Below are 20,165 nucleotides of genomic sequence, written 5' to 3'. Positions count from 1 at the left end.
TCTACAATGTAGTAAATGTGCTTGTAATGATAGACTTAATGCTTACTTTTTCTGCTGCAAGATTTCTGAAAGCACAATAGTTTTAATCACAATACGGTGACACTGCCTGTCAGTGGGTGTAATGTTCTTACACTGTATAATCTAATGAAAAATTAGCGTGGGGTGTTTGGATGATAAAAATGTAAAATACCTCTCTATATTTCTTGACTTTATTCAAGTATTCTTCCTTCTTTTTGAATGTTCTCAGATTTTCATGGATCTCAATAGTGCTAGTACTGTTGTTTTGCAAGTCTTGACCCAAGCTACTAGTCAAGATACTGCAGTGCTGAAGCCAGCCGAGGAACAACTGAAGCGGTGGGAAACACAGCCAGGCTTTTATTCAGTCTTGTTGGTAAGATACAATGTAAAAATGCTATTAAGTAAACTTTGAGTGATTTTTGAATGGGGTTCTCCAGAATACAGTTGAACCATGGCTCAACCTCTGGCTGAGAGAAACCTTGAGTCACCGTGGTCCCCCTACTGGTATCATTATGCTGTGCTGTGGTAGGTATTGTCATCACTGCAGGCTCTATCCCCAGGCTTTCACGAGGACAAGGAACTGAAAATTCTAGTGGCATGGGAGACTGTGCTGTAGTGCTAAACCTGTTGTTGCCTTGTGAATTGTAGATTGTAAAAGGCAAAGAGGACCACTGTCCCGTAAGGCAGGGACACTCATGACATTCATGCCACTACCAAGGACGTAACCCCCTTTTCTTTATTGTTGAAGTGATACATTATGACCATTTCCATTAGGGATTTTCCCTTCCCCTGTATTAAGATTCAATAGACTACCTTTATTTTAGCTTTTCCTGTTTGTTTTGTGTTGTTTTTTTTATTTTCACAGCTTTAGTGTATAGTAATTCATCTGTATTTGTCTGTATATACATACAGGTGCATAAAACTGTAGACAGATGCAGGTAATATATATATGTGTATAAAGTTATATAGCTTTTTAGTAGTAGAAATGAATTTCCTAGAAATCAGACAAGTTTTGGAGTTGGTGTCCTAATAGATCACTGTTCTGCAATCAAAATTGATAGTCAGGATGGTTCTTGGCACATATCAAGATAATGAAGATATCTTCTAAAAGCTGGATTCTGTCCAGAATAAGAAATTATTCTGGATTGTGCAGTGCCATAGTCTTCTGAACTGCTAATGAGTGTAGTAACTGTCTGGTATTAGTAATTGTTATGCTTTTATTCCGCCTTAAACTGGAGGAGATCATAAATAAATTTGTCCTATATGCTGGAGTTTAAAAAAAAAAAAAGTATTAGGCCTAGTGGTAAACTTTTTCTGATCTTCAAAAATGAATGGTTAACACATTGTTTGGAGCATTGGACTTGTATGTGCAGTGCTGCTTAATGCATTTTGTTTACATGCACCCATACCGCCTTATATATAAATACATATACCTTTGTATGTACCTGTGTTGATAAAATTTCTGTCTTGCCTGTGAAGTGTTAAGTGGTTTTAACTTGCCCTTTTTTCTAAACAGAATATCTTTACAAATCATACCCTGGATGTGAATGTAAGATGGTTAGCTGTGCTGTACTTCAAAAATGGAATTGATCGCTACTGGAGGCGGGTTGCACCACAGTAAGTTCTGTTTTTCTTCCTTAAATTTCTACTGTAGGTTTTGTTACACTTGCCAATCTGAAAACCAGCAAATTCTGTGGTTGATAAAAGTTACTTAAGAATTCAGGGTGAAACCGGTAAAATGTTTCAACTTTAGGAGCAGCTAATGAGTCTTCTCATACTACTTTTTACAACTCTGTTCATCTTACTTCTGAAAACTGCATTAGAGTGCTCTTTCATATGTGTCAAACTTTGAAGTAGCGTCCTAAGTATTATAAAATTAACACTGAGGCTTCCTGGTAGTGTCAGACATGATAGTTAGTAAGTCTATCGGAGACATAACTAGGGAGGCATTTTGTTTAGCTGATACCCAGGTACACATTTAATATTATGGAGGCAAGTAAGTTCTGTTCTTTATTTTATTTTTTGTTTTTCTCATATGTGACTTGTGACAATGCATGACAAAGTTCTCCAAACAAGCTAAAAATTTAAGCAATGTTCTTGAGCACCATACTATTTACTTAAGTTACAAACAGTGTTCTTATAATTTGTAATACCTAGGCAATTACAGTTCTCAGTGTTCTGTGTGCAGTTGGTCTGTGGTTTTGTTTGGTTGGTTGTTTTTTTTTCATTTGAAAAGCAGGTATAATTTCAAAGTGCTTTAGTTTTCCATCAGTGTTTTCAGGAAATAAGACCTGGAAATGTTCGGTCTGTCTCTTAAATACTAGTAATACAAATAGGTGAGACATCACTGTTGGGTCACATAGGTTATCAATTGGAATTTCAGGGCCTGTTCTGGTGGATTATGAGTTTAAGATAAGTATGGCAGAGTTTTCATTGTATTCTTTCTTGAAACCATGTATATGTAAGCTTTTTCAAAGACCTACCAGAAGAGGAAAAAGTGGATAAATTCTCTATCTGCAGGGCATTTTAAATACTGTAGTACTCCTTCATAATTATGTGAAGAGGTTGTGTATATGTGGATTGGTGTACAATTGCAAAACATGTAAAACTTTGGATCCCCTTTTATGAAAGGGGATGGGAAGATGGCATGTATCATTGACATTTCTGGTTAAAGTGATGATGTAATGCTGCTTACATTGCTGGTACTAGAATAGAATAGAATAGAATAAACCAGGTTGGAAGAGACCTTCGAGATCATCATGTCCATCCTATCATCCAACACCACCTAATCAACTAAAAAATAGAATACATAGAATAAACCAGGTTGGAAGAGACCTTCAAGATCATCGCGTCCAACCCATCAATCAATCCAACACTGCCCAAACAACTAACCCATGGCAACCATGCAACCAAGCATCCTGTCAAGCCTCGCCCTGAACACCCCCAGTGATGGCTACTCCACCACCTCCTCAGGCAGCCCATTCCAGTGGGCAATCACTCTCTCTGTGTAAAACTTCCTCCTAACCTCCAGCCTAAACCTCCCCTGATGCAGCCTGAGACTGTGTCCTCTTGTTCTGGTACTGGTTGCCTGGGAGAAGAGACCAACCTCCGCCTCACTACAACCTCCCTTCAGGTAGTCGTAGAGAGCAATAAGGTCACCCCTGAGTCTCCTCCTCTCCAGGCTAAGCAACCCCAGCTCCCTCAGCCTCTCCTCATAGGGCTTGTGTTCCAAACCCCTCACCAACTTTGTCACTCTTCTCTGGACTCGTTCCAGCAAGTCAACCTCCTTCCTAAACTGAGGGGCCCAGAACTGGACACAGTACTCGAGGTGTGGCCTAACCAGTGCAGTGTACAGGGGCAGAATGACCTCCCTGCTCCTGCTGGCCACACTGTTCCTGATGCAGGCCAGGATGCCATTGGCCCTCCTGGCTGCCTGGGCACACTGCAGCCTCATGTTCAGCCTACCGTCAACCAGCACCCACAGGTCCCTCTCAGCCTGACTGCTCTCCAGCCACTCTGACCCCAGCCTGTAGCTCTGCATGGGGTTGCTGTGGCCAATGTGCAGAACCCGGCACTTGGATGTGTTCAATCTCATGCCCTTGGACTCTGCCCATCTGCCCAGCCTGTCGAGGTCCCTCTGCAGAGCCTCTCTACCCTCCAGCAGATCAACTCCTGCCCCCAGCTTGGTGTTGTCAGCAAATTTACTGATGATGGACTCAATGCCCTCATCCAGATCATCAATAAAGATGTTAAAGAGCATGGGGCCCAGCACTGATCCCTGGGTCACACCACTAGTGACTGGCTGCCAGCTGGCTGTGGCACCATTCACCACCACTCTCTGGGCTCGGCCCTCCAGCCAGTTCCTCACCCATCGCAGTGTGCTCCCATTCAAGCCATGGGCTGACAGCTTGGCCAGGAGTTTGCTATGGGGAACGGTGTCAAAGGCCTTGCTGAGGTCCAGGTAGACTACATCCACAGCCTGCCCCACATCTACCAGGTGGGTCACCTGATCATAGATCAGGCTGGTCAGGCAGGACCTGCCCTTCCTAAATCCATGGTGGCTGGGCCTGATCCCTTGGCCATCCTGTAAGTGCTGTGTGATTGCACTCAAGATGACCTGTTCCATAATCCATAATAAGAAGTACAATTTCAGCAGTTGAGGTAAAAAAGTGAGTAATAGTCTTTTGTGATAGTTTCAGGCTGTGCCTTTAAGAAAAGGAAAGATTGTTCTAAATGAATTTCATTGGTAGATGTGTGGGATGTAGTTTCATGATCTTACGTTCTTTTCTCACTCTCTGTGCTGGGCTGCATACTGATCCTGGGCTGAGACCTCTTATCATGTAACAACCTTGAGATAATCATAGGAAGAAATTCTTCATAGAGGGAGTGATTGCCCATTGGAATGGGCTGCCCGGGGAGGTGGTGGAGTCGCCATCACTGGAGGTGTTTAGGAGGAGACTTGATGGGGTGTTTGGTGCCATGGCTTAGTTGACTAGGTGGTCTTGGATGACAGGTTGGACACGATGATCATGAAGGTGTCTTCCAACCTGGTTTATTCTATTCTGACTCTTTTTACCGATGCTTTTGAACTAACTGGAATTTCCCTAGCCTCTCTCATTTTCTCTTTTCTTCTAATTAACCAGAGGAAAAAGGGAGGGGAGACGTTGGGGGGGGGAAGCAAAGCAGCATCCTCCCGGACAGGGGGGTTTTCTGTGCCGTTTGCTTTTTGTAAAAGCTTGTATAATATTGTAAATACTGTATATTTTGTACATATTCATTGCATTCCATTATTGCTTGTAAAATACAGCTTTCATTTTGCTTCCCTGACTGAGTTCAGCCAAGCTTTTGTTGATGTGGGTGAGTTAAACCATCAAATCTTTCAATGTACTTTTTCTGCCATTAAAATTAATGTGATTACAAATAAAATAAGTCATAGTTATTATTAAAGTTTCCATGGGATAAATCTATACTGACTTTCAATTACGACTTCATTTTCTCCCCAATTCTATTTTTTCTGATGTGACTTTAATGCAATTAAAATACAGAATAAATGAAATACTAGTTGCTGTTAGAAACTCTGTGGGATAAATATGTATTAAGGTGTCACTTAATTGTTCCTCCATTTCTCATTTCTTTTTAAATGTCTCGTGTGTGACATCTTGCCAGTATTTTGCACTTTTCTCTTAGCAGATTACTTTCAGAAATGCCACTTCAAGATGTGATTTCTCAACTGATTGTTTTATGAACCAACCATATTTTGGATATCATGTTTTGGTGATGTGGTGTGTTGTGGGTGTTTTATTTTTAATATTCCATTCTATGGGCTGCTGTAAGAGTCTAAACTCCTGGTGTGACTCAACAAAGATAAAATCACTTGCTGCTTGCCCAGACAGTACCAATCCTGGATGCAAATCACCTTGCGATTGCTTCGTGATAACACTGGACTGCAGCTGGCCTATAACAATGACCCAAGGACCCAGCCATCACGCCTTCAAGACAGCTATCAGATACCCCCAGGAAGGGAGGGTGATGAGTCAGTGGACTCTCCACCTGTCTCCTGATGTGTGATAAGTGGGTAGGCAGGGAGATGGAGAGGAAGGAGGCGGAGGCCCCCCCCCACTCCATCCAGACCACTGTCCAAACTCACATGAATACACAGAAAGACTTCCTGGGGAACGGTATCTGGATACTTATGATTTCCTGGCTCATGAATTCCTGAGGGACAATGCTTGGACACATACCTAAGGACTAAAAACTGTATAAAAGACTTGACCACTACTGGCTCAGAGGGGAAGAAAACCGCAGAGGAAGAAAACCGCAATGGAGGGAAGAAAAACGCAGAGAGAAAAACGCTGAAGGAGGACCATGCCGCTGAGAAGGAAGGAAGCAGACTGAACCCTCTCTCCATGTCCTCTACTCATGGAGCTGACCCATGCTGCCCAGAGGGACCTCATCTGTTCTCCAGCCAAAGCCTCAGCACCCTTTCTCTACAGACCCAGGCTGCCCAGAGGGATCACATCACATCTCCAGCCAAAGCCTCAGCACAAACCCAGCACCTCATGCAGCACCTCTCCTCCACAGACTCAAACTGTCTTGGGGTGGGTGAGGGGTGTGGTAATATGATTCCTTTCCTCTTTTCTCTCTCTCTTCTCTCTTTCCCTCTCTATCTTCTCCCTCTCCCCTTCTTATTTCCATTTTCTCTATGTAATAAATAGTCTAGCTGTTGATATTTTGGCCTCGTTTGTGCCGATTAATTTCACAGCACGGGAATATTCAAAAGAACTAGTCTCCTTCCCTCTCCGGACCGAGACAGCTGCATTTTTGTTGTATTTGCAGATTTCTTTTCTGCAGTGGTCCTGTGTCTACCCATGGTAGAGCTTGTTCTGGTCTACCCAGCCTGTCAGTAGAACAGATGTTAGATTTAGAAGTAGCCTGTTTCTGCTTCCTCTTGAAGGAAATAATAGGGGTTTTTTTCTTAATTTTTTAAAACTGTTTTTCTCAGTAAGGTGCTAAGTCAGGTTTATTTGCTTTAATCACCTGTTGATTTTCACAAAGTTTAAGGAAAAAAATCATACCATTGACATTTCTGCTCTTTGCCAAATGTAGTTGAAATTTGACAGGTTTGAAGAATTATGAGAATTGGAGGAGGGTTCTTGCAAAAAGATAATATGTGATAGCCTTATTTGCTCAGTAAATCAGAGCTAAATGTAGTTTCTTTCAGAACTTTTTTGCCTTGAATATCTGTATACTTGTGGAGAACTTTCAGTCCTGTGGTGGGTTGAAGTTTCCCACAAACATTAACTTTGCCAGAACAGCTCAGTTAGAAGCAAATGAAGCTGTATTTACAAGCAAAAACTACACTCTACAATGGAAAGCAATAAATATGTACAAAATATACAGTACTTACAATATTACACAGGTATTTACAATTAGCAAACAACAGGAAAACTCCCCTGGTCAAGAGACCAGGCAAGCTGTTCCACTGCCCTCCCACCCCCTGTCCCAAGAGAGGAGTGTAGAGAAAGCAGTACGTTAGGCTTAGCCATGGTCAGCTAAGTGTGTTATCTCTCCTGAGTAAAGCAAAACAGCTGAGATCAGAAGAGAAGAGAAAAAGGGGAAGAATTGTTATGTTACAAGTCCTCTTATTCCAAATATTTACATAGAATACATAGAATAAACCAGGTTGGAAGAGACCTTCAAGATCATCGCGTCCAACCCATCAACCAATCCAACACCGCCCAAGCAACTAACCCACAGCACCAAGCACCCCGTCAAGTCTTCTCCTAAAAACCTCCAGTGATGGCGACTCCACCACCTCCCCAGGCAGCCCATTCCAATGGGCAATCACTCTCTCTATGAAGAATTTCTTCCTAACATCCAGCCTGAACCTCCCCTGGCGCAGCCTGAGACTGTGTCCTCTTGTTCTGGTACTGCTTGCCTGGGAGAAGAGACCAACATCCGTCTGTCTACAACCTCCCTTCAGGTAGTTGTAGAGAGCAATAAGGTCACCCCTGAGTCTCCTCTTCTCCAGGCTAAGCAACCCCAGCTCCCTCAGCCTCTCCTCGTAGGGCTTATGTTCCAAACCCCTCACCAACTTTGTTGCTCTTCTCTGGACTCGTTCCAGCAAGTCAACCTCCTTCCTAAACTGAGGGGCCCAGAACTGGACACAGTACTCAAGGTGCGGCCTAACCAGTGCAGTGTACAGGGGCAGAATGACCTCCCTGCTCCTGCTGGCCACACTGTTCCTGATGCAGGCCAGGATGCCATTGGCCCTCTTTACCCAATGAATTTGTTTAGAATGCTCTTTTGTTTTTCTTTTTACAACCAATAGTGATTTATTTATATTTTTCTACTTTCCTGCTCAAAATCTGTAACTAAATTTTAACTGTGTCCAGTTCTGGGCCCCTCAGTTTAGGAAGGAGGTTGACTTGCTGGAATGAGTCCAGAGAAGGGCAACGAAGTTGGTGAGGGGTTTGGAACATAAGCCCTACGAGGAAGGACTGAGGGAGCTGGGGTTGCTTATCCTGGAGAAAAGGAGACTCAGGAGTGACCTTATCACTCTCTACAACTACCTGAAGGGAGGTTGTAGACAGGCAGGTGACGGTCTCTTCTCCCAGGCAGCCAGTACCAGAACAAGAGGACACAGTCTCAGGCTGCACCAGGGGAGGCTTAGGCTGGTTGTTAGGAAGAAGTTCTACACAGAGTGATTGCCCATTGGAATGGGCTGCCTGGGGAGGTGGTGGAGTCACCGTCATTGGAGGTTTTCAGGAGGAGACTTGATGGGGTGCTTGGTGCCGTGGGTTAGTTGTTTAGGTGGTGTTGGATTGGTTGATGGGTTGGACGCGATGATCTTGAAGGTCTCTTCCAACCTGGTCTGGTCTACTCTACTCTGATCTATTCTATTCTATTGGTATAGCCTAAAACCACTGCAAGTCTCCACATACTTTCCCAGTAAGTTAAGTCCCTCTGTTATACAAGTGTGCTGCTGTTAGGCTCAGCTGAATAAAGCAGGACTGGCTTTACTGTCTTCTGCTGAGCATTCGTGGTTTCTCAGCTTGTGCTACTACAAAGCAGGAAAATGTTGAGATTGGGAATTGTCAGGCTAGTACAGTAGCAGAGCATTTAATTGTGCTGAAACACGTACCAACTGAACAGTTAGTACAAACAATGTGTTTTTAAAGAAACGTTCTGTCTGAAATATTTTGCTCTTTGCACATGTTCGCCAGTGCTAAGCTACTTACCAAACTATCCACCTGCCTTGGACTTAGAGCAACGTTTTCCAGTGAGAGTGATTTTAGAGCTGGGACTGCCACCCAAGTACAGGTGTACCAACCTATCAGAGGGTCAGTTGATGATTGTTGTTATTCCCAGGCAATAAGGAGGGGAATAAGAGCCAGGTGCATCGAGGGGGCGCCTCAATTTTCTGGATCATGGTTCATGATCTGTATGGCATTGCTTGGAGGTATTTGTTATTTTCCTCAAAGAACAGGGGAAGCCAGTATCCATGTGTGTAATAAGGGGGTGACTTAGAGTTCTGGTATATTGCCTTTAACAATCCATATTTGACTTTCCAATGAATTACTGTGTGACCCAGGGAGGGCAGTCACACCCTGTACCCAAGGGGGCAATAAATGGGAGAGAATTGTAATGCCACACATCCTCAAGAGGTGGTCTTTCCTTATGATTTTGAATGTGTTTATCTTCCTTATAAATGGCTTTATTTGAATTCAAGTGTCTAATATTCAAGTCCCCTTTCTTGAACATGTTATAGTGAGGGTGGTCAGACACTGGAACAGCTTGCCCAGGGAAGTCATGGGTGCTCCCTCCCTTGTGGTGTTTAGGGCCAGGCTAGATGAGGCTTTGAGCATCCTGGTCTAGTGGAAGGTGTTCCTGCCTGTGGTGGGAGGGTGGAACTAGATAATCTTTAAGGTCCCTTCCAAACTAAACCATTCCATGAATTTATGGTTTTGATTTTAAAGATAGTTACAGTTAAATCTTGTCATTTGTAGACTTTATATGGCTACCTGTGTTTTTATTAATTTGAGTGCTAACTATAAGTAAGCCAGAAATCCAAATGTGAAGGTTTAAGACATAATAAACTTTTAAAAAAGATTCAAAAATAACTAAGTTTTTGGGTACACATTTCTCTCTTCCTCAAGCACAGAAAATTATCAGAAACTTTGAAATAGCAAATTGTCAAAAACTAGAGCGTAGATACTTACAAGTTCGTCTGTAGAAGAGCCTGTTCTAATTATTGATTTGCTGTATTTAAGTACTGAAAGAAAATAAGCTGATGAATGTTACACATTCATCCTAACTTCTAGCCTGACCCTGGTAGGAGTGCATGTGTCTTGGGGCCTGGTCCCCAGCAGATGTCATTGCACTCTGGGGAACTGCCTAGAGACGCTATCCTGTACAGTGTGGCATTTAAGTCTGCACTGATTTCTTGAATTGGGCTTTTTTTTTATTATTATGAGAAGCTTCTGTATTCAAGGCATTCATCCTCGTGACTCTATTTTCCTTTCTTTTCATTTGTTATGAAAAAAGCTTAATTATAGCATTTTTATTTATAATAAATGGAATGCTTGCTGATCTTGGAGTAAGTATATAACATGATCAATGTAATTGTAACTCTGGAAAACTAAGATGATATAATTGTAATTCTGAAAAATTAAGCAAGGAGTCTCATGAACTCACAAACAAGGTACATGAAACAGGGGTTTCTTTTACAAACCATGTTATAGAGGCATTCCATTATCACGAAAAGCGAATTATTGTACAAGCTTTCTTAACGGTATTAAAATAGCTTTAAAGGTCTGGAAATCACTTAGAGTATGCCTGCACGTGTGGAAAATATATACTGCATTTTTGGTAGTTTGGGGAGAAAAAAAAAATAAAGACCACAGATCTTTCCCTATCAAGGCTTTGGATTACTAATTGAAATAGGTCCCTGCAGAAAAACTTTTATTATTGCAGAAATATTTGTAAACTACTCAAAATGTTTTGAGGCACAGTTTAATTTTATGTCAAAGTATCTTAAAGCATAACTCTTCATCGAAATTAATTCAAATGTGCTTTCTGAGTGATGTAAATTAACACTTGAAAGTAAGAGTATCCAGTTTTGAGTCATCAGTGAGACAGTGAAGTTGCTGCCTTACTATACTTACTAACTGATTTATAAAATAGTGACTGCTCATGTTACGTAGGGGGAAAATGTGAAAACTGTAATATTGTTGCAAATATTTGATCTTATGGTAAATCTTACCTCTTTTATTTGTTATTTTGAGATGAATATGTGGTATTTTTTCTATGTTAGCTGCGTATTGGGAAGATTTAGGCATTTTAAACCTCGCTATATAAAATAAGTAGGTTTGTGATTGGGTCGGAGGTCAGATGACAGAAAGTGGTTCCCTTGGTTCATGATGATATGAAACTGGGGAGGTGGCTAACTATCTGGAAGGCTGTGCTGCCATCCCCCAGATCTGGATAAGATGGGTGAAGGTGAAGCTCATGAAGTTCAGTAACACCAGACACCAGTACAGACTAAGGATCATCCTGCTGGAAGGCAGCTCCATGGAGAAAGACCTTGGAGTCTGAGTAGCTAGCAGGTTATATGTGGAACAGCAATGTGCCCTTGTGGCCAAGAGGAACTGCACCTGGAATAGCATGTCCAGTTTTGGGTTCTCCAATTCAGGAGAGACGAGGATCTGCTGGAGGGAGTCCAACAAAGAGCTGTGAGGATGACTGTGGGACCTGAGCATCTCTCCTATGAAGAAAGACTGAGAGAACTGGGGCTGTTTCATCTTGAGAAGACTGAGAGGGGATGTTACCAATCTCTATAAATATCTGAGGGGTGGATGCCAAGAAGAAGGCACCATTCTGTTTTCAGTGGTGCCGAGTGGTAGCACAAGGAACAATGGGTACAAGCTAGAACACAGAAGGTTTCACCTGAACTTAAGGAGGAGCTTCTTCACTTTGAGGGTGGCAGATTACTGGAAAAGGCTACCCGAAGAGGTTGTGGAGTCTCCTTCTCTGGAGACTTTCAAAACCAGCCTGAGTGTGTTTCTCTGCAGACTGCCCTAGGTGATTGTGCTTTTGCAGGGGAGGGATTGTACTTGCTGATATCTGGAGATCCCTTTTAAACCTCTAACCTTCTGTGATTCTCTGTGTTGTTTTCCAGCCACTAGATGTCATGGTGATGATTGCATACATGCATATAAATTGTTGCAATGTTAAATGAAACAATTTTCATCTGAATAACCATGGTTAATAACTTCAGTCTTGTGTACAAGAAACAGCTTTCTAGGTCCTATCAGTAAATGAAAGCATGTTTTGTGTGGTTGTGGTTTTTTTCCCCCCCCCTGCATAATCTATAAATACTGACAAAGCATTTCTAAAAGCCATTATATTTCCTGCCTTGAACTTAAAAGAAAATTACAGGGATCACATAAAGCCTGAAGCAATGCAGGAGTGATATGATACTGTAAATTGTAGCCTTAAACGGATAGTGATCACTTAAAAGGAATTACAACAACAGCATAAAGCTGCACTGGGATGAAAATTCGCCCTTATAACTCAGAATTTATCTTTCTGACTGGTTTTCCCTACATTTTTGAAGACTACATTGATATATTTTTCACTCAAAGGTATGATTGTCAATGGGTCCATATTTGTAAGTGTAGCTGTATGAATTGATTGTAGAAGAGAATTTGAAGTAGAAAAGAATAAAGGCTTTCGCAGAAAAAGCTGTCATCTGATATTACTGCCTTATATTTGGCAATGTTTTGTTATTATCCATTAATACATGGGAAAGATCAGGCTTGAGTAATCAGTTCTCACACTGCAATAACCATCTAATAACAAACAGTTTAGAGTTTGTATAGTTTTCCCTTAACTTTCTTAAAATATGTTGGTACTTTACTCTGAACTTTCTATTTTGCCATTTGTATTTACAAAGATCATATCTAAACCTGAGATTAAAAGTCCTTATAGATGTTTCTGTCTTCACTGTTCTCTCTTTTTCTAATTGTCTTTGAGATTTTGGAAGAGGGGTGTTCTCCTGATAGTTTATCAAACTGGAATACAGTAGCTTCAGGAAAGTGGTGTATAGAGGTGATCTTTATCTGGTCAAACACAGGTGCACACATGGAAATGATTGTTTAACTTCTGTGGCTAGTAACAGTGAGAAAATAATTAGAAATATGAATTAGTAGTTCTTTTTATTGAAAATGAAATAATACTGTAATATTCTGACAGTGCCCTTTCTGAAGAAGAAAAAACTACATTGCGTGCGGGACTTATCACCAACTTCAATGAACCAGTGAATCAGGTTAGTGATGAGTGGTTACTCTCCCAGCAAATGCTTGTATTGGTATACAGTTTGGTTTCTCTCTTTGCAAAGTGTTTAATAAAATTGACAAGTTGCCTTTTGGACAGATCTTTAAGTTGAAGTCTTCTAAAGATCATAATTCATAGAAGCATTTAGGCTGGAAACATCATGTTTTGCCTCTTTGTTTTTCTTGTTGCAGTGTCAGTTCATGTTGTTCATTGCTGTTCGTGCAACCACTCAGTGAAACGATTCAGGGAGTGGAGGAAGCTTAGGAGGTAGCTGTATCTGTCCTCAGCACTGACTCTCAGTGTAGCCAGACATTGAAGTGTGGAGGTGATGTAGCATGAATGAGCTGTTGATAATGCTGCTCCATAAACCTACCAAAGCAGTACTGCTATCATAGATCTGATCACACCATTAGTGAATTTCAATAGGGATAATAACTATTTCTTGTTCAACTGAGTATAGAGCTAATGTTAGGGGCTCAGAATATGAATACACTAGATACATTGGTCTTCCTTCTGCTAACCTATTCTTGCTTATCTGAGATCTGCAGGGAAGTATTTGCTAATACTTTTAAGCTAGGTCTTAAAAAACTTTGTCAAGAAAATAAAGAAATGATTTGTGTAAGGTGAAGCTTAAAATTAAAAGGTAGAACAGACATGTTCTGCAGGCAGTTGAGTTTTAATTTTTCAGGATTCCTTAAGTGGATTAATGTTTGTAGGATTAGCACAATGTATCAAAATTAGGTTAGTGCCGTCTTTAAAGAAGACCTTTGTACAATGACAATATTGAGTAGAATTTGAAGTTTTTATTTCAAATGCACTTGTTAAAAGTGTATGTAGACATAACAAAATTTCTTTACATTAGTAGTGCAGGTATAGCTCAAATGTAAAAAATATAACCAAATATTCCTTGATTCTTTATTTCAACTGAAATTTTCATTTAGGCTACTACTAGGTACCATCAAATTTATCAAATACTTACTTTTTAAGTGGTTGCATGATGCTTACGTTTCTGAAAACCTAATGTTAACTTCATTGTATGTAAAACAAGTTAAACTTGTCAATACTTTTCCCATACCTTCATTAATATTTAATCAGTTTGCCTCCTAGGACCATAATATGGTATAGTTATGGGGTTTAGTTCTAGATATTGTGTAGTGATAAATTCCACTGCTGCAGGTCTGAGACTATAATTATAAGCTGAGATTGGAGAGTTTTTAACTGACATTTTAAAGACAAGTAGCTTTATCTATGTCTCTGTGTGTCCTTATGGTATTTTGGGATGCAGTGTGTTTAAGATGTGGAGGATTTTGGTTTATGCCATTGTCCTGCTTCTAGTTGATTTCCCCAACAATTGCTGTGATACTGAAGCCTGCTTGTAGAATTAATCTTTTCTTTCTCCCTTGTTCCCCAGCCTGACTTTTACTTACCTTGAGGCTTCTCGTCAGAGGCATCTTTAGTCCCCAGCCTGCTTGGCGTTGCAGGCGTTTTGGTATCTTACATTCCTGATGATTGCACTTTCCCAGTTGCAGATACCCCTTAACACAGTTGCTATCTGGTTGTGGTCCTGGAATCATTGAAGATAGTAAAATTCTGATGCTTGTATTTATAAAAAGGAAAAAAAACGTCCCGAAATAGAAATAGTAATGAGATGTGATTACAAAAATTGATTTCCAGGGAAGGTGGAGAAAAAAACCCAGAACATACCATATGTTGGGAGCATAATTTCCATGAGCTCTGAAGATATTTACCATATGGAGGGAACAGAGGAATAAAATACTGCTTAAAATTTATGACAGCAGTTTGGTTTTTTCCCACTTAAAACGCCAGTCCTCAAGGAAAAAGTTGGTTTGGCATCCTTTGAGAGGCTACTTCTTATATTGCACGTGGAGAAGAGTTTACTTCCTCCTCTGTGTCAATTGACATCAGTTAACCTAAGAGTACCAGCTCTTCCCTGCAAATTTTGATGTCAGTTTTCTGAAGCAATTCTTCTCTTGTATAAGAAAGAGGATATGAATGAGTGGTATAGGAAGTTTTGAAGTGCGGTCATGCTTCAGAAGAAATGGCTAAGGAAGCAGTAAATGAGGGCATGGATGTTCTCTCTTATGCCTGGATTGGTTTTGTTTGATAGCATAGGGTGACTTTTTCCCAGGGCTGGAAGTGTGGTGGTAATTGTAACCGTGTATTGAGTGTAAAGGTATGTTGAAGGTGAAAGCTCAATGCGAGTGGGGTAATAACGAGGAAACAAGAACATGAAGTTTTTCCATATTTGGTTATGATAGATTATACAGAATTTATGAAAGAGTATTTAAGGAAAGGGAGTTGTGGAGCAGCTTATGTGGGAAATGGACAGAAGGTAGAAAAAGGGCCGGTTGTAAACCTTGGTAGATCAGTCTGGTATCTGATCAAACCCTTGCACCTGATCATCAGTATCCGTCCTGTCTTCAACTGAATACCTTAAGTGTCTTTCTGTGTAATCTGTTTGTTGCATGTGTGTGCTGCAAGGACTAGGTGCCAGATGCTGACATGACTAACCTGATTGGGATTTGGTGCCAGCCACTGAAGTCAGATGGTGTAGGGGGTGTAGGTGCTTGTGGTCAGTGATGTGAGGATCTGGAGCAAGTGACAGTCTTGGTTTCAGCTGGTGGGATGGCACTGAAGCTGACAGGCACGTGTGCCTTGAAGGAGGGAATGTCTGTCTAAAAGCCATTACTCGGGTATAGCAGAAATAAGTGTATTACATAATACACAGTCTACACTTGTTTGTAGAAAACAAGAGAAAAGTTGACTAAGTAAAAAGTGGTTCCCAAATGTCTATTTCTTCATGTGTGGGATTTCTAGAACTAGTAACTTAGTGGTCTTGACTGCTTAGTGTTACTTGACTGCTAATGTCTGCATTGTACATTTTCTGAATGATCTTTGACTTTGTGGATCTGTTCTTTGTTGGGGCTTTATGGCTTTGGTTTGTTGGGTTTTTTAAAATTAGTTTGCTTTTTTGCAGATAGCAACTCAGATCTCTGTACTGATAGCTAAAGTTGCCCGGGTGGACTGCCCAAGGCAATGGCCAGAACTTATACCCACTCTTCTAGAATCTGTGAAGGTCCAGGATGATCTGCGACAGCACAGAGCTCTGCTTACCTTCTACCATGTTACAAAGACCCTGGCATCCAAACGGCTTGCGGCAGACAGAAAACTTTTTTACGATGTAAGTAATGTGATGCAATTTTGTAGAGCATGCAAACCGCACATTGTACATGTTGCTACTTGATGACTTCTGTTTCACAGTAACTAAGGTTGGAAGAGACCCCAAGGATCATCAGGTCCAACCTGTTCCAACAGACCTCACGACTAGACCATGGCACCAAGTGCCACGTCCAATCTCCCCTTGAACACCTCCAGGGACTCCACCACCTCCCTGGGCAGCCCATTCCAATGACGAATGACTCGCTCAGTGAAGAACTTTTTCCTCACCTCGAGTCTAAACCTCCCCTGGCACAGCTTGAGACTGTGTCCCCTTGTTCTGGTGCTGCTTGCCTGGGAGAAGAGACCAACCCCCTCCTGTCTACAACCACCTTTCAGGTAGTTATAGAGGGCAATGAGGTCACCTCTGATCCTTCTCTTCTCCAGGCTAAACAATCCCAGCTCCCTCAGCCTCTCCTCACAGGGCTGTGCTCAAGGCCTCTCCCCAGCCTTGTTGCCCTTCTCTGGACACGTTCAAGTGTCTCGATGTCCTTCCTAAACTGAGGGGCCCAGAACTGGACACAGTACTCAAGGTGTGGCCTAACCAATGCAGAGTACAGGGGCACAATGACCTCCCTGCTCCTGCTGGCCACACTATTCCTAATAGAGGCCAGGATGCCATTGGCTGTCTTGGCCACCTGGGCACACTGCTGGCTCATGTTTAGGCGGGTGTCAATCAGCACCCCCAGGTCCCTCTCTGTTTGGTACTTCCCTCGGTACATTACCGGCAGGGTATTACTGACAGGTATGTTGACTGAAATATGTGCCTTTGAAACAGAAGTGCTCTAACTTTAAATGTGTGTACAGTGTGAAATAATTGAAAGTCAGTTTCTAGGCAAAATGTTTTCAATATCTTTATTGTTTGCATTCAGCTTGAGCTTTGCCTACAGGACACTATCTACATATCATCCTCATGTTACCATGCTGTACAACAGATCTTATTAATTAATAACAAATTTGCAGTGGTTTTGGACATCTGGTCTTGTCCTAGTTTTGAGCCATGAGGTGTCCAGGGTAAAAGGACAGAAAAGACTACTTCACCCTTTCCCAAGGAATAAATCAAAAAGTTTAAAAAAAAAAAAATCTCCACACTGGATTGAGAGTTTAAATGGAAATTCTATTTACAAATACATATAAAAGGCATTCAGGTAAAAGGAGTATAGCTGGGCATACCACACTGAGCCTTCCAAGAAACTCCACCCCACTCAGCCTCAGCAGGCCCAAGAGCAGCCAAACTGCCCCCACCACTAAACCCAGGCCTACCACAGGCTTCAACAGGTCCTGTGGTGTAGCTTGAAATTTGCTGCCAGCGAAGGCCAGGAGACTGCCATCAGCCCCACAAACCATGCATGCACTTCCCGAGATGGAGAGAAGAGAGAACTGACTGTACACTCCCTTAAATAAAGAAATACAAGAAAACAGAATAGAATAACAGATGACAATATCGTGGGATGAACTGCCTACCTCCTTGGGACTCTGTGGCCTCTGGAAGACTTTTCTTGTGGTTATACCAATTAACTTTTGATTTCCCTTAACCTACGACAGGTCTGAATTAATAATGCAACGTAGTCTTAAAAAAAAAAAAATGTTTTGTAAACATCTATGCCACAATATTTTTTACTTTAATCATCACTGGGAATGTATTTTGGGTTTTGCAGATCACCTTCTTGTTCAAGGCTAATTAAAATGCAAGATGTGAATACCAAAATGCTAAGAGGTCTTGTCTCATGCAGCTTACCTTCTCCATTGTATGAATCCACCAATTTGAATACATTTACCTTTGGCTGTACGTAAATGTTGTGTCTCCAGTCTCACTGGGCATTAGGCAGTGGTGTGATACAGTTAACCAAATTCAGTGAGTTAAACATCTTTTCCAAACATGTTGCATTTTGAATTTTCAAAATTTGATCTTCAAAACTCCATTTTAAAGAAAATATTATAGGGCAGATAGTGAAGCCTGTTTCTAAAAGTTTATCTGTGTAGAAAAAATTTTCTGCCTGTGTAATCCCTAAGGTTGTAATCATCAGGAGCCTGAGGAACTGAAGGCTGAGTCTTGTAACAGGACAGGACTGAAATAACACTATATTGCTGTGAGATGTGTGCGTAGGATATGTTTTCTCTCTGCCGTGTACTAGTGTGGATAAATATAATCTCTGTGAAGAAAATACTTGTTTATGTTTTGAAATTTGTTAGAACATTACACATGATTTGTATATTTGAACACTGCAGGCTTTGATATATTCACAGATGTTAATTCCAAAGCAATAAAGACCAAGCAAGATAATGACTTTCTAGAGCTCTACTAAATCAAGATGTTGCTTCATACAGCTTGGTTTTACAGCCAAAAATACTGCCAATGCTCAAGGATTTAACAAAAAGACCAAATTGATCCCAAAGCCCCACCTTCATAATATAGCCAAAGCTTTAGCATCTCAGTAGAAGGACAGAATGGTATTTGTAGGTCATAAGGTCCAGAATGCGTTGTTAAAGTTGTCATGTCCAACAGTAGCTATTACCTTTGTTAATTTCACCATCTTACCAGGTTTATAAGTGACTTGGTTGCCTGCAGTCATTTTTGTCTTTCTAAGAAACCCATTAAGTTTGTATCAACCTTTCTTCCCTATGGAATGCCGTTTTCCCACATGGTATTTTCTTTGTGTACTGTTTTATTCGTGGAGTGAAAACCTCAGAGGAGAGGCTTATAACTTTTATTATTATTATTTATATGACATTTTAATTTTTAAGCAGGCTTTTTATATCAAAGTGTTGGGTTTTAACATGGGGACATGTCAAGTATCCAAAGTTCCTCTTTTATACAATTTGATGTGAATGGCAATTTTCAGTGAATGCACTTTGACTGTGTTGGCACCAATATCTTTACTCAGTCTTTGAAACTTAAGATGGGATAAGAAAGTTTTCTGAGTACCTACCACTATATTGTTTCCATTTAAGGATTAATTTTTTTTTTTTTTTAATAGTGGCAAAATTTGGCAACTTTTGAAGTCTGCTTCTTTGCTCTTCTGGTAAAGAGAACTCATTTCTGTTAGGTGGCATGTGACTTCCCCAGGACAGCCAAAACATCCTTTCCTGTGGGATGGAACAATTTGAAGCAAAAAGTTCTAAAAGATTAACTGCAAACTTTCATACTGCTATCAGATAAGTTTTAGCCTTCTTTGTAGAAACATTTGATACATTTTTCACCTAATAAGGTACTTGAAGATAACAAGATCACGCTTACAAATAAGATACCCCTTTTTTAACTGTTACCCAAGGTTTAAAATGAATAATGTTAAATGGCAGACAGGTTATGATACATTAACTTTTCAATGCAGCTTATTTCTTACTATATCTTTCTAGTGAATAGCACAATTTTATAACTATGCTAACAATCTTCAAGGTAGCATTAGCTGCTTTAGTACAGAGAGAAAAATGCAATATCTGGTTATATACCACTTGGTGATGTGTTCATAAACACCTATGTCCTTTGAGCCTATTTTTCTGGACTTAAGTCTCTTAAATCGGAATGGTGTCTCTTGGAAGTAAAACTGGTGAGCTTTATTTTTCCATATAGCACATATTGGAGAAGTGATGTCATGAATTTACTGCAAATCACTGAAAGTAACAGTTACAGGTTTTTTTCCCTAATGCATTTGACAAGTCTTTCTATTGCTTCTTGGCCCTGATTTTGAAACACTTTGCCCCCTCCCTCCTGTTTCTCACCCACCCTCAAAACTCTGAAGTGGGTGTTGGTCCCTGCTTCCTCATATCAAGTGATTGCACAAGAGGAAATGGCCTTAAGTTGCTCCTAGGGAAGTTGAGACTGGATATTAGGAAAAAATTCTTTACTGAAAGAGTGGTCAGGCTTTGGGACAGGCTGTGCAGAGAGTCACTGTCCCTGGAGGTATTGAAAAACCTTAGATACGGCATTTTGGGACATGCTGGTGTTAGATTGATGTTTGGATTTGACCTTAGAGGTCTTTTCCAACCAAAAGAATTCTGTGAGTCTAAATTCTGCACAGCTTCTATCTTAAACTGGAAGGACTTCCTTTTACAGTCTACCGTAAAGTACAAGA

At 40.8% G+C, this 20,165-nt stretch overlaps 1 protein-coding gene across 1 annotated transcript in view; it reads left to right on the top strand.

Annotated features, from left to right (window-relative positions):
- Window positions 1-251: 251 nt before the first annotated feature.
- Window positions 252-20,165, top strand: part of IPO11 (importin 11) — a 108,651-nt gene continuing 88,737 nt past the window's right edge. Inside the window, exons 1-4 of the mRNA XM_054178096.1 lie at window positions 252-391; window positions 1,535-1,635; window positions 12,775-12,847; window positions 15,854-16,057. Of these exons, the coding sequence (XP_054034071.1) occupies window positions 254-391; window positions 1,535-1,635; window positions 12,775-12,847; window positions 15,854-16,057 (516 nt within the window). The 5' untranslated portion in view covers window positions 252-253. The remainder of the gene's footprint in view (window positions 392-1,534; window positions 1,636-12,774; window positions 12,848-15,853; window positions 16,058-20,165) is intronic.

Source organism: Dryobates pubescens, chromosome Z, assembly GCF_014839835.1.
Source record: "Dryobates pubescens isolate bDryPub1 chromosome Z, bDryPub1.pri, whole genome shotgun sequence".
Classification (NCBI taxonomy): domain Eukaryota; kingdom Metazoa; phylum Chordata; class Aves; order Piciformes; family Picidae; genus Dryobates; species Dryobates pubescens.
Note: the sequence above shows the minus strand (reverse complement) of the source record. Positions and strands in the feature narration are given on the sequence as shown.